This window comes from Canis lupus, chromosome 12, assembly GCF_003254725.2.
Source record: "Canis lupus dingo isolate Sandy chromosome 12, ASM325472v2, whole genome shotgun sequence".
Taxonomy (NCBI): Eukaryota; Metazoa; Chordata; class Mammalia; order Carnivora; family Canidae; genus Canis; species Canis lupus.
This window is the reverse complement of record NC_064254.1, coordinates 17,549,996-17,565,422: the sequence shown is the minus strand read 5'-3', so window position 1 is coordinate 17,565,422 and position 15,427 is coordinate 17,549,996. Positions and strand designations below refer to the sequence as shown.

General features: G+C 38.1%; 1 protein-coding gene across 1 annotated transcript; it reads left to right on the top strand.

Annotated features, from left to right (window-relative positions):
* Positions 1 to 4,173: 4,173 nt before the first annotated feature.
* LOC112641713 (cytochrome P450 2K6-like) lies at positions 4,174 to 15,053 on the top strand. Its single transcript, XM_025418995.3, has 7 exons — positions 4,174 to 4,461; positions 5,965 to 6,125; positions 7,678 to 7,851; positions 8,705 to 8,846; positions 9,220 to 9,404; positions 11,233 to 11,374; positions 14,658 to 15,053. Exons 1-7 carry the CDS (start codon positions 4,347 to 4,349, stop codon positions 14,843 to 14,845), a joined length of 1,107 nt encoding a protein of 368 aa, XP_025274780.3. The 5' UTR covers positions 4,174 to 4,346; the 3' UTR covers positions 14,846 to 15,053.
* The last annotated feature ends 374 nt before the right edge of the window (positions 15,054 to 15,427 follow it).

Sequence of the window (15,427 nt, the reverse complement as noted above, 5' to 3'; positions counted from 1 at the left end):
GTCCAGTATTGTCATTTCACAAGAATACAAAACTGACTTGTTTGTCAGAATTAAATTATCTAAGATCAAGATCTAGTTCGTTTTTTATTACACTACCATGTTTTAATCGCTTCTCTTTTTATTACACACCCAAGCTCTCCCAGAAATATGGCTCCATTTACAGCATCCAAATGGGTCCAAAGAAGGTGGTGGTACTCTCTGGATATGAGACAGTAAAAGATGCCCTTGTCAATTATGGCGATCAATTTGGGGAACGATCTCAAGTGCCCATATTTGAAAGACTTTTTGAAGGAAAAGGTAATAAATTCTAAGCTTAAAATGTATCCTTATGGTCAAAATTGCTAAATCAATTGCACTGTATTATCTTTAATAATTCCTTTCATGATTTAATTTTTCCTTCATCAATATACATTACACAAATAGTAGTTACTTAGGAGAAAATTTATGATTTATGATTTTATTCTCATTGTATATGTTAATTCTGTTAAACAAATTATTATTAGCCAGCAACTGTGTGAAAAGTACAGTGCTAGGAGAATATAAAGAGAACAGAGGTCATCGGCTTAAGAGGTCACAGTCTAATGATTGACTTTGATCCATCAAACAATACAGTAACAATAGCGTTATAAATAATACTGAACCATATTTTCATCAGATAAAATTGTTGCATTTTGCTTATGTGTGTCTTGGATAAATGCCCTGAGGAAATCCAAATGCTATACTTTTATGTCATTCTACTAATATAATAACTCTTTAAGTTATTACATCAACCCTTTAACGTTAATTACTCTAAAAATGGGAATAGTTTCATCTTAATATTAATTATTTTTAGTCAACTAGTAGTATTTACTAGACTACTAGTTTAGTACCAGTCTAATAAATACTACTAAGCCATTTTAATTCTTTAACAACTTTTTGAAAAAAGCATTTCTCACACTATCCTTCTCAAAAGCATTATTCTCTGAGATATTAGTAAATGTTCTATCCAAAAAAAAAAGCAGTGTCAGTAAAGTGAATTTGAGAAATACTACATATTACAGGCCTCTCTTGGACTCAGGGAATACCTATTAGGATATTAAAACCTCTGAGAAAACATCAAAGTCTGTTTAATTTTATTTAATTCAGTTTTCACACTTATTAGTGCTTAGAAGATTTTTTACATGAAATTTATTAGTTAACATATAGTGCAATATTGGTTTCAGGAGTAGAATTTAGTGACTCATCACTTACCTACAACACCCTGTGCTCATCATAACAAATGTCCTCCTTAATTCCCATCAGTCATTTAACCCATCCCCCACCCACCTCCCTCCATCAACCCTCAGTTTGTTTTCTACTATTAGGAGCCTCTAGTGGTTTGTTTCCCCTCTCTCTCTCTCTTTTTTTTTTTTTTTCTTTTTCCTCCCTTTCCATATGTTCATCTGTTTTGGTTCTTAAATTCCACATATGAATGAAGTCATATGGCAGTCGTCTTTCCTTGACTGACTTATTTCACTTAGCAAAATATCCTCTAGCTCCATCGATGTTGTTGCAAATGGCAAGATTTCATTCTTTTTGATAGCTGAGTAATATTCCATTATGTGTGATTTTGTGTGTGTTGGAATATTTTTTCTTAGAATTCCGACTAACATCTCACAAAATTAGCATTGAGGAGTAACAGTTCATTCAGTCCCTTATCTTTAGCTCCTGGGAGAAATTTGGGACACTTTTATTCTTTCTAGAAATTTGGGACACTTTTTGTCTATTGCCTCTGGCATCTCTGTTCTTTTTCACAATACTTCATATATTACTCACTGATTTTATGATTATACACAAAATTGTTTTAATTTGTATCAATGTTAAATCTAACAATTTTTTTTCCTTAGCAAACAATTCATTTTAGGAATCAAGTAGTCTTTTTTCTTAAGTGTCTTAACTGCTCAGAGGAAAACTACTCTTTGTTCAAAGAGAAAATGATTACTTCTCTGCTCCACACCCTGTCTAGTAATCCACCCAAATTGGTACAGGCATTCTTTAAACCAATTTTGTATAAACAGAAAAACAATTTAATATTTTTGTTACCATTAAACCATTTTGGAGTATAATTTCACCTTAATAAGTTATTTTGCCATGTAACCTAAGTATATTTCAAACTTCAGTCCCAGCATTTAAAAGAAGTTCCATTCCTTATAATGCTAAATTAATGTTCTCCACAATTACATGGCTGAGCTATTGCTATTCCCTGAAAGATACAATGATTTCTGTGGGCCCTTCATATTCTACTACTGTGTTCTCAAATATAAATTTTTAAATATAAAAATGAGATAGTTCAAAGAGTCACATATTTGTTGTAAAAGAGTTTTATGCACACAGGATCCATAGACAAATAATATTATATTAATATAAGAACTGAATGTGGGCAGAATCTAAACCTTCCTTTGAAAGAAAGGCTTAACCTCACACAAAGTGGCCACAACCATGCAGGAGACATCTATCTTGTTCTGGATTTCATGTTGACACTAACAAGGATGGCGCTGCCCCGTTTCCAACACCTTGGTTGCCTTATTTATTCTAGTTTCCTATTTCCGGTTATCAGTCAAACTCAGAAAGTCCTCCCCTGTCTCTTGTACCTCAAATGCAAATGGAGGAAGGGCGGGGACTAGGGACTGAAACACAAGAAGAATGCCACTACTACCACAAATCCCACCATGGAAAGAGGTGGGCCACTTTGGCAACCTTCTCTCTCCTTATTTTTCTGTAAGTTAGTATATGTCCCAACTCTTCTTTTTTTTTTTTTTTTAATTTATGATAGTCACAGAGAGAGAGAGAGAGAGAGGCAGAGACACAGGCAGAGGGAGAAGCAGGCTCCATGCACTGGGAGCCTGATGTGGGATTCGATCCCGGGTCTCCAGGATCGCGCCCTGGGCCAAAGGCAGGCGCCAAACCGCTGCGCCACCCAGTGATCCCTGTCCCAACTCTTCTAAACCTTGTTTGATTATTATTATTTCCTGTAGCCACACACAAATTCATCTAGCTGCTTTATTCAATAAATATTTATGGAGCACCTACTATATGCTACAACAATATGTGTGCCTAGAAATTAGTACATATAGCACTAATGTGGAAGCTTGGTTACACCTCTTGGTAGTTATTTACTGTAACTTTTTTCTTGGGTACTCTTGTGTCTATAGTCTACATTCTTCCCTAGCAAAAAGAGACTTTGTTTTTATCGTTCATCTATCCATTAACCACACCTACATGATGTAAGCATATAGTAGAAACTCAAGAATTGCTTAATAAATTTGTCAGAGATATAGAACTAAAACCAAAATCTTCTCCCAGCCCAGAAATCCTCCTCTCCACAAAGGTAATAGAAAAGAAGATAATTTTGTTATTGAATAAGCATCAAACCAAAATGTGATATCTATCACAATCTACTAAGAAATTGCAAAAACATAAAGAAATGCCACTCTTTTATATAACCAAGCAGATACAACCCATTACAAAAATGTCCTTAAGAGAAACAATAACTAGTCCTCAATAACCAAGAGAGCTTGGCAGCACCATTTGTCATACATAGTGCATCCTTGATTCACCCGGTAATTGGAGTGACCATCTGTGTTAATTGGATAAAAAAGAATAATAGAATTCCTATATCTTTATGATAAGAGGTAGTTTTGAACTTGGGGCAAGGTACTCACCAAAGTAAGGCTCGGCCCTCCCACAGAATCTGGGAGAAATGGGCACTTTCTTTTTTTCTTTTTTCTTTTTAAAATTATCTTTTTTTTTTTAATTTTATTTATTTGTTCATGAGATACACAGAGAGAGAGAGGCAGAGACACAGGCAGAGGGAGAAGCAGGCTCCCTGCAGGGAGCCCCATGAGGGACTCGATCTGGGGTCTCCAGGATCATGCCCTGGGCCAAAGGCAGGCGCTAAACCGCTGCCCCCCACCCCCCCGGGCTGCCCTGAAAGGGGCACTTTCTTCCTTGATGTCTGTATTCTGAAAAACAGGTGGCCCCAAAGTCCCTGAGAAAGACATTGCTAGGTCATAAAGCTGACCAAAGACCTATTCTAATTTTCAGAAGGACTGAAATGAGTCCTGAAATAAGTCTGACCTATCTGAAATAAGTCAGAATGACTTATGTATAAGTCATACATACATATGATATGATTATATATTACTTACAAGTCTTTTAAAGTAAATGCTTTGAGAGGGGAGTCTCTTATTTTCAACAGGAAGGATAAAGCTTCTTTTAATTTTTATTTGTCCTCGCAAATTAAATGATAAAAGCTTTGAGGAAATAATTGTAAAACACTCTCCTCATTATAAGGAATTGTTTTCTCTCATGGTGAAACCTGGAAAACTATGAGAAGATTCAGTTTGGCCACCTTACGGAACTTTGGAATGGGCAAGCGGATCATAGAAGATACCATTATAGAGGAATGCCAACATCTCATATGGAGCTTTGAGTCTCACAGAGGTGCGTAGAATGAATTAAACCATGTCTTATTTTTCATGAGAAAGAACCCAAAAGCTATATTTTATTATTTACACATAATTTCAGTCTCACAGGAAAATTCCAAGAATTTACAAATAATTCCCCAAATCATACTCTTCTGTAACATACCCCAAATGTCAACATTTTACATTTGCCATCTCTCTTTCTCTCTTTTTCTAACCTGTTTGAAAGTACTTTGGAGACATGCTCTCCCTTTATTCCTAAACACCTTAATGTATTTCTTAAAAATAAACAAAAACATTCTCTCCCATCCCCAAAGTACATTTTTCAAAACTCAGGAAATTAGTATTGACTCAGTAATCCACAGAACTTAGTTTGCCAGATTTTGCTGTTGTGCCATTAATGTCTTAAATAGCAGGAGAAAATCTTGGCGCTTGCATTACATTCAGTTGTCACATCTCTTTTGCCTCCTTTAATTTGGAACAGTTCTTCCATAATAGATATGGTATCTGATCTCTTTAAATGATAGAGAGTTAATTCCATGTTATTTTAATATTTAATTATCTTCATGTTAAAAGTTTTCTCAAAAAAAAATAAAAAAAATAAAAGTTTTCTCATTTCTTTAATAAACTGAGTTCATTCCTTACTAAAAATATGCTCCTTTGAATATTATCTTCACTGATGCAGGTAGTAATATGAAGAAAAATGGTCAAAGGTAGACAAGCCTGAGATGAATACAGAAAAGAGACAAGGGTCAGGGCTCCACGTGCTAAATTAGCAGTCCCTGTATACATAGAGAGCCTGTCAGCACTTTGGAGAGAGTATCTATAGGAAAACATCTATTCCTTCTCCATGGTTAAGCTTCTAACAATTTCTCAGGACTTTGTGAACATAGCATCTCACATACCCTCACATGTATATATTAAGAAGTAAATATATTCTCTATAGAAATTACCCTAGGTCTTCAGCCTCCACATTTAAGATAGGTGCTGATGTTAAGAGTAAGTCTTAGCATTCCAGTGACCAAAAATAAGTGTACTTCCACTGATACATATTTAATAATCTAAATAGTTTTCAATGATGCTGAGGAAAACAGGTCCCAGTAACAGAAGAGGCTAAAAATAAGAGGCTCTGGATGAAGTTCTTTCAAGTAAAATCATCTTAATCATATAAATATCCTATTTTAAATTTTTGAATTTGATTGAAGCCTTCTAGGTTGATATTTTCTCAGATGTTATGCATTAACATTTGCTACACACACACGGAAATGTCCCTCACCTGGACATTTTAATTCCTCTAAATGAGACACATGTAGATTTTTGCTAACATATACTTTCAGTATTTTAATCAAATTCTGGATATTTTTCAAGGCCCATCTACTCTCACCTCTTCTTAAAAGGCATGGTCACCGATAATCCATTCCTCCATGAAGTCTTTTCTTGACAGTCTGTCCCAATCATTCCAGGACTGGTTTAATACTGTTTATGTGAGCATTCCTAATCTGATTAATGAATTCTCTTGTAGGAAAACCCTTTGAGGTCAAAACAGTAATGAATGCTTCTGTTGCTAATGTCATCGTGTCAGTGTTGCTCGGAAAACGGTTTGATTACCAAGACACCCAATTCCTGAGACTCTTAACCTTGATTGGTGAAAATGTGAAGCTCATTGGAGGTCCTAGGATTGCGGTAACTGTATCTTCCCTATTCAATTTTACTTCCTCTAGGGTATTATTCAAGAGACCATGAAAAAGTATTTGCCATTTCAAAGATGTACGCTTTCTGGAATATTCTGAATACAGAAATGTTACAAGCCTGGTTGGTTAACACATCTGATAATTCTTCCATCACAAATTACTGCATCAAATACCTTATGATGCATGGATTGTGAATCATATCAATAAATAGTGCAATATATGAGTTCAGTAAATTTTACAATCTTGGCCATTCATTTTTTACCTATACCACTAGTTATGAATCGACTATCGGGTAAACCATGAATGAATAAGAAATACTCAGTAGAATTCACTTAGAAGAGTGAATTTAAAGAACTATCAAGTACTAGAAAAAGTATTAAATAAAACTAACATTTATTCTGATTCATGGAAGTTCAAAATAGTGCTACAATCCAGTTTTTGTATATTCATGAGCAAGAAAGTTGCTATCTTCTAGAATGTTGGGACTAAGAGCCTTGTCAAATAGTTCCCATTTTCAATAGCACAACTGACAACTAACAATGTTATTGGTAGTTATTGTTAATTTGGGTTCTCTCTTTTTTTTTTAAGATTTTATTTATTTACTCATGAGAAACAGAGAGACAGAGAGGTAGAGACACAGGCAGAGGGAGGAGCAGGCTCCATGCAGGGAGCCCGATGTGGGGACTCGACCCCGGGTCCCTAGGATCACGCCCTGAGCCAAAGGCGGCGCTAAACCCCTGAGCCACCCGGGCTGCCCGAATTTGGGTTCTCTTATGATAATAAGTACAGATTTACTCTAAATACAGGTATGAGAGAAGACTGGAACAGGTGACTATGTCTAATTTTATTTTTAACTCAATCAGAGAATGACAATTATCATATGATTTCACTCATGTGGAATTTAAGAAACAAAACAGAGGAGCATAGGGGAAGGGAGGGAAAACTAAAGACAAAACCAGAGAAGGAGACAAACCATAAGAGACTCTTAATAACAGGAAACAAACTGAAGGTGGCTGGAGGGGAAGTGGGTGGAAGGATGGATTAACTGTGTGATGGTCATTAAGGAGGGCAGATGATGTAATGAGCACTAGGTATTATATAAGACCAATGAATTGCTGAACTCTACCTCTGAAACTAATAATGCACACTATGTTAATTATTTGAACTTAAATAAATTAAAAATAAGTAAATAAATAGTTCAATCTTTAACTAAATGTTTTTTTTTTTTTTTAAGATTTTAGTTAGGGATGCTTGGGTGGCTCAGTGGTTGAGTGTCTGCCTTCTGCTCAGGGAGTGGTTCCGGTAACCGATTGAGTCCCACATCGGGCTCCCTGCAGGGAGCCTGCTTCTCCTTCTGCCTTTGTCTCTGTCTCTCTCTCTTTCTCTCTCTGTGTCTTTCATGAATAGATAAATAAAATCTTTAAAAATAATGGAAGTCTAAATGAGATATTATTTCTATAATGCTTCTAGAAATAATGGTATCATTCCCAGGATTGCAGGCATTACATATATACATTTAACTATGTTGTTTTCTATTCTTTCAGCTTTTCAATATGTTTCCAGTTTTGGGATTCCTCCTAAAAAGTCATAAGACAGTACTCAGGAATAGAGATGAATTATTTGCTTTTATAAGGATGACTTTCCTAGATCATCAGCATAAATTTGACAAAAATGATCCAAGAAGTTTCATTGATGCCTTTTTGGTCAGACAGCAGGAGGTAATAGTGTTTTGCTCAGGGGTTACCTTAGCCTATTGTTTATTATTTTGCTTAAGTAATAGCATCTTGAGGAAATATATTTCTTTCAAAGCAGAAAGATCACTGGATTCAATTAAGTTAATAATGGCAGATATGTACTCTACAAAGAATGGTATTTACTACGTTTTCCATTCTTGAGTATTTTCTACTGCTTTTCACATCACTCTCTTTAAAAAAAAAAAAAAAAAAAACAGACATATAGATGATCTCCAATGTTAGCTTTTAGAATTAGTACAGTATTCCTTTTATTGCATTGGAAATGTGTTTCATTAACTAACACAAAGATTTAATGCAATTTTTTTTTTTTTTTTTTTTTAAGTTTTTTTTTTTTTTTTTTTTTTTTTTTTTTTTTTTTTTTTTTTTTTTATGATAGTCACAGAGAGAGAGAGAGAGAGAGAGGCAGAGACATAGGCAGAGGGAGAAGCAGGCTCCATGCACCGGGAGCCCGACGTGGGATTCGATCCCGGGTCTCCAGGATCGCGCCCTGGGCCAAAGGCAGGCGCCAAACCGCTGCGCCACCCAGGGATCCCTAATGCAATTTTTAAAAAAGAAACAATGTTGGGCATATTCTAATCACTCAGTTAACAACTAATTTCCAAATGTCAAAGAGCCTTTCCCATTGTTAGAATTATTTATCATGATTAGCACTTGGAATGTACTTTACCCGAAAATTCTGCACATCTTCATAACAAAAAAAAAATCCACTCTGTTGAAAGAATGCCAGGCTTAGTTTTTTAAATTCATGTTGGGTTATTTGCCATGACTGACCAGTATAAAAATATTTCATCACTAATGATTCCTTTTTCCTTTTCAGGAGAAAGATACATCTACAACCTATTTCAGTGATGAAAATCTGGTGGCACTTGTTAGTAACCTCTTTGCGGCTGGTACAGAGACCACAGCCACCACGCTGTGCTGGGCACTTCTGCTCATGATGCGATATCCTGAGGTCCAGAGTAGGTCTCCTAAGATTCAGAGCATTGCCTGAAGGAAGGACTCAGAAATCTCTTGGGTGGAAAAAGCAGAATTCTATGGCCACACTGGATACCTTTAATTTATACCCTCAAGGACAGTGTGCATCTTTAGTTTCCTTTTGACATAAGAAAGGAGATTTTGCTCTTCAAGCTTCTGGAGATGGTCTGCAGGTGTCACCCCATGTAGGTCCCCAGAGGAGCCTCAGGAATAGAGGTCTAAGAGTGGAAGCAGATCAGAGAAAAGATGAGTCAGAACTCAGCGCTTAGGTTCATTTTCACATGGAAGGAAAATTGAGAAGACTGTTCCAATATCCCCCACCCTACCCCCACTCTAATCATTCTGTATTTTATCCAGAAAAGGTATGTGATGAGATCACCAAAGTTGTGGGGTCAGCTCAGCCTCGGATTACACATCGAACTCAAATGCCATACACAGATGCTGTCATTCACGAAGTACAGAGATTTGCTAATATCCTGCCCACGGGCTTACCTCATGCAACAACCACAAACGTTATGTTTAAAAATTACTATATCCCCAAGGTAAGGGTTTAAGAAGGGGAAGTGAGGGAAGAGGGAAAAAAATGTCAGCTGCTCAAAAATCACAGAAGCACTGCAATAAACTGCCAAAGGTGATCTCAGCCTCCTGCTCCCTTCCTACCAGGCAATAAAGGTGAACTGAGTGTGTCAGTTTGTGTGTAGACAGAATAGGTGCTAATTACTCTGCGCAACCTTAAAAGGTATTATTATTTTTTACGTGGTAGTTGAGGAAATTGGGGTTCACAGAGCAAGATGGGTAGGTAGGGGGGCCAGATCACCGCCAGATCCCCGGAAAGGGGTGCCACCATTTAGAAAGCGGTTCACTCCACGCAGGGCCCCTGACAGCAGCACCTCCAGCCCCACTTCCCTCCTCACACAGAAACATGCTCAGGCCCTCTGCTTCTCAACCTTACAGCATCTAGATGCATTCTTTGCTTTGCCAGTGGAAAGAATAGATCTTTGCTAAAAGTATACTGAAGGCGGGAATTGGCAGAGGACCAGCGTCTGCCTACAGCACTAATTCTTTTCCTTAAAGTCTAGTCTGGTCACTGCTTCTGAGCCATCTCTACATGAATGCACAGGGGCCACTGGTTATGTGGACCCCCTGCCCACACTATCACTTGCTACCCCCTGTGCGTACCCTGCAAACAAGGAGGCAACATTCATGTTTGGAGTTTCTCTTCTCAGCATGCATGAAACACACTGTTGGACTGAATTTATCAGATTAGTAGCTCATGAAAACAAATATAACCAAAGAAAGAAGAAAAAGAAACCACCAAGGAAGCTGTAATAATGGCAGGATTTTAGTTCTAGTTATCTATCTGGCTACAAGCTACGTAGAGCACTGTATCAGAGCTTCACAGGTACAAGGGGTCTAACACGCCTACCATGCTACTGGCTGCTAGGTCCCATGGTTTCACTGAGCTCCAATGGAAATATCTAGCACAGTTCTTAGGAGGAGGAAAAATCCACAATGTCCGGGTACATATACTTACAAATAAAAAAGAAAGCAACAAAGGTAATTTTAAAATAAAACACTTTAAAGCAGTTGTTTGCTTTTCATGATTCAAAAACTATACCGATTCACGTGCTAAGCCAGCTAACCACAATGATAGTATTCCAAAGATTTCTTGGACAGGAAGCTATGATTAACTATGGTGAAGTAGTAAACACTGTCCTTAACTGAGAGGCAGTCTTTTCTTTCTACTCTTATTTTATTTTTAGTCTTCAGAATACTCTTTCCTGTATCACAGTTAGAGGTCCTTTCCTTGATGTCCTCAGTTGTCTCAGAGCATGTAGCAAGCTGTGGAAGGGGGGTAACTGACTTTTGAGGATTTGATGGGCTTGTGAGATCTAGCTTGTCCACTCTTACAGTCCCTGGAGGCAAAGGAGCAAAACTTCCCTGAGCCTCAGACCTGCCAGGAACCGCACCAGGTTCTGTCCTGCATATCACTGCCTCTGAGGCTAAGTCACCACATAAGAATTATTTAACTCCTTTCATATAAGTTTAGAAACTGGGATATAGCAAAAGCTAAAAACATGCCATTATCACATAGCAAACACATGACTAAGTAAGAAACAATTTCCAGTCCTGAGTCCAAGGCTTGTGTTTTTTTAGTTTAGGTACTGAACAAAAATGTGGTTGAGTAAGTGCATGTTCCACATTCAATCTCAAGTCCTGCCTGCTGCCCCTCTACTTCCTCTCCTTCCATATTCTTCAAGAACATACTGTTTCTGGAAAATGAGCAACCCAGACCTTCACACATTTTTAAAGATCCACTTTTTTCAGAAGGAATGTAATGTCTGTCATTAATAGCGCTTCTATTTCTAGGGCACTGAGGTCATCACTTTGCTGACCTCTGTACTTCGGGACCAAACACAGTGGGAAAAGCCAGACACATTTAATCCCAACCATTTCCTCAGTTCTACTGGAAAGTTTATCAAGAAAGAAGCGTTCATGCCCTTTTCACTGGGTAAGATATCCTATTTTGAGAAAGGTGCTTTGAAAAATCTAGAGAGATTGGGCCTTGTCTGAGGACTGTGCTTCGGTTTTGTAATTGTTTCCATGTGTCACTAAATGTCAGAAAGATGTGAGAGTGGAAGGGGCCTTTCCTCCCAGGCTGTAAATTGACTGTAAGACATTAGGCACTGCAATGGCATTTTCTTAGGGAAACCTTGAAGATTCCTTACAGCTGAGGCTATGGAATTTGCGGAGAAAGTTAAACAGGTGACAATGAGCAGCCACCTTCACCGTAACCAGAAAAGCTTTGCCTTATTTATTTTTTTAAGTAGGCTCCACTCTCAGCGTGAAGCCCAACTCGAGGCTTTAACTCAGGACCCTGAGGACCAAGAGTTGGTGCCCTAACCAACTAAGTGACCCAGGCACCTCTAAAAAGCTTTGCTTTAATATATACAAATGCCAGTGTTTTTCTTAGGATTTCTTGGGTAGGGTAGGGAGGGAGGGGGCTTAGAGATAGGGAAGAGAGAAGAGCTTTCCACCAGAGTACATTTTGGAATCCAGGGAACTAAATGGATTTACTCTATAATTGTATGGATTCCTGAGAACCTAAAGTGAATTCTCCATTCCTAGGAAAGCATCTTAGCAAAACTGTACCATAAGCAGTCTGTTATGTTGTGCCTTTCTACTTACACAAACGGTAGGTTAGCATTCACTCCAGGTACCCATTCAGTGATAGGTAAACAGCAGTCACCCAAAGGATAGACTTTCCTTACCTACCGCTAACTAAGGGATAGAGAGAGACACAAAGTACAATGCATTCTCCTAATTTTTACACACAAACACACACATAGGTTGATATACAAGAAAACAGTACATGTATTAATGACTCCTACTTGAAATAAAAATGTAGTATCGCACCTGGAACCAGAGTTAAAGGAAATGAGACAAGCAGCAAACAGTCCAGATTTTTTGTACGGTGGCCCATCTTCGAACAATTTTACCAAAGCTTACCTCGGGAATTCTAAAAATCTCCAGCTATACTGTGTGTGTGTGTGTTTCCTGCTGTAGGAAATCTAGAAGCAGTGATACTCTTTTTTATCATAAACAAATGGAAATATTCTTAAAATATAACCACCACAAAACTATCACAAGAAAAAAAATATCATAAAACCAGTGTTGAGTGTGAAGTCTTCATTCCTTTAGTTGTGTTGAAGTCATTCTTCCCCAGTTCTTCTCACTTCTTACTTGCTGCATTAAGAAAGAGATTTTGCTCTCTGGAGAGCTTATTTGATCTTTGATCATGATCACTCCTAATTCTGCATAGAGCATTTTTTTAAAAGATAAGATAATTTGCTATGTTTTCATCAAGGTACCCATAAAAGTAAACTAAACTGATTCGTGCTTTCTCTTGCTAGGCAGCTAGACTCTTACCTTAAACCAAATAAACCTAAATATAGGTTAGATAATTCTCACCCTAAATTGCATTATTTATCGTTCATTTAGATGACACTACCAGCATACATTTCATTCTGGGCAGGTGGGAAGGTCTAATCCCCAAAACTAGATTAGGGTTCCTTCCATGGTCTCCCATAACACCCTATTGAAGCTTGTGAATCTGTATAATATTTACCTCTTTCCTTGTCGGGCTCACCTACTGGGCAGTAAGCCCTTTGGGAGCAGTAGTCTCAAAGACAAGCTAAATTAAACATTGAATTGTTAGCTTTTATTTAATAAATATTTTCAGACAGAGAGAGGTAGTAGACATTGCCTTTCACTCCTAAAAATCCTGCCTTGCTACTAGGCATAGTGAAAAACTGTCCCCCACCACCCCATTTGTGGAGTTAATCTGTTTCCCTGATGTCCTACATAAACCAAAGTGCTACTTTCCATGAGTTGAAAAATAACCACATTTAAATACTTTTCTGAACTTTGAAGTCTTTTGTGACTCAGTATACTTGAGAGTTATCTTCCAAATTAAATAAACAAACAACAACAAAAGAAATCTAACTGGACTGTCTACAACATTTCATTGGCAGGAAAGCAACGCAGCAGGCTTAGGATTTACAGACCCTGGAAAGAGGAATGAAAAGATCTGGCTGGGTCTTCTACAGGACTGGAAGCAGAAACTTTTCATAATGCCATATCTCAATCAAATATATTATCTTTGTTCTACAGTGTAACCACAAAACTCATTAAATTTGAGCCAGAGGGGCCCCTGGGTAGCTCAGTGGTTGAGAATCTGCCTTTAGCTCAGGTCCTGGGATCAGGTTCCTCATCGGGCTCCCTGCATGGAACCTGATTCTCCCTCTGCCTATGTCTCTGCCTCTCTCTTTGGTCTCTCACGAATAAACAAATAAAATCTTAAAAAAAAAAAACTTTAAAAAAATTTGAGCCAGAAAAAAATGCACCATTCTCAATTCAGTGTATCTTAAGAAATACATATAACCATTAAGTCCCCGCTTATGTCAATAAAAACTTACCTAGAAGACTTCCTCAATTTTCTTTAAGATCTTAGAGAGAGGCAGAGACATAGGGAGAGGGAGGAGCAGGCTCCTCACAGAGAGTCTGATGTGGGACTAGATCCTGGGAACCCAGGATCACACCCTGAGCCAAAGGCAGATGCTCAACCACTGAGCCACCCAGGCGTCCTGAAGATTTCCTCAATTTTAACTGACTCCATTTTTCAAAATCTTGACATTTTCCCAAATAAGTCATGTTCTAAAAGTAATACTAACCAAATCTCTGTTCTTAAAATACTTCAGCATAACCTAGTGTCTACTTATCCTCTGGCCTCAGGTCTTGGACTCCCTAACTCATGATCCATGTTCTGGTCAGAATCAAGTTTTTTTAGCCCCAAAATACATCATGACCCCTTCTACATCTCGCCACAATTTTGCCTGGCTGACTTCTCACCGTTTACACAGGAGCTGAGATAGAAAGCTCTCATACAAAGGAAGAGGTCTCCCTGACCCTTCAAATCACATTGGGCACCTTTACTATCTGTTCTCATGACACACTTGGTTTAACCTGTCCTAACATTTTTCAGGTTAAAATGCTAATGTTTGTTGCTTGTTTCCCTTGTGGGAGCTCACAGGGATAGTTAGCATATGTACTTAATTTTTGCATTTCTAGGGCTTCTGCAGAGCCCACAGAACTCAGAAGAGGTTAAAGTGACCAATTCACACATTCTAAAATAGGAGAAATCCCATGTGGACAGCTTTCGTCTTTGTCCAGGTTGCGTTTTAGATTTTTCTGTTCACACATCTTATAACCGTCCATCATATCCATCACTCCAGGTCGCCGGATGTGTGCTGGTGAGTCACTGGCCAAGATGGAGCTTTTCTTGTTCTTCACCAGCCTTATGCAGAAGTTCACCTTCCAGCCACCCCCTGGGGTCTCCCATCTGGACCTGGACCTAACTCCCGACATTGGCTTCACCACTCGACCAATGCCTCACAAGATATGTGCCCTGCTCCGGGCCTAGGCTCTGCACTGCAAGCTCAGCCCCAGCTCCTGATTTGGTCCTTAGCACCAGCTCCCCTTTTCTGCATTTTGCCAGCTCAAGCACTTCAGCCGCATCATTGCAGAGAGTTCTCAAGTCAGGTCAGACTGAGTTCCTTGGCTAATCAGTGTAGTGGAAGCCTCTCTACTGTCATTTTCTAAGACAGAACATGTGACAACTAGAACTTTCACTCCTGCTCTAAGGTCTTTCTTTCAAATCCAAACTATCCTTTTCCTCCAAAGCATCTGAGTATCACCAATCAGTAGTTTTAATTGGTTTGGGCAGGATGACTATTTAATGGTTTGTTCTAACACACCCGTGAACATCTTCAAAACTGCAATGAAAAAAAATTCAACTTTTCTTTTTTTTGAAAATTCAACTTTTAAGTGAGGATCACACTATATAGAAGACATGTAAGACATGAGTTTCATTTTGTGAATAATCAAAAAAGGGTGGTTAACAACGAATCATTGCATGTAAGTATTGCCAGTTTGCTGAGGTCAGAGAGTGAAAGCTCCTGCTCCTCAAATAACTGGAACTTGTGGACCTCACAACTACAACCGT

Bases quoted from the DNA above. Each gene is read 5' to 3' on its own strand.
- LOC112641713 (XM_025418995.3), top strand. From the start codon at position 4,347: ATGAGAAGATTCAGTTTGGCCACCTTACGGAACTTTGGAATGGGCAAG. The intron at 4,462-5,964 runs GTGCGTAGAATG...ATTCTCTTGTAG, and splicing joins GAGCTTTGAGTCTCACAGAG to GAAAACCCTTTGAGGTCAAA. The intron at 6,126-7,677 runs GTAACTGTATCT...CTATTCTTTCAG, and splicing joins TTGGAGGTCCTAGGATTGCG to CTTTTCAATATGTTTCCAGT.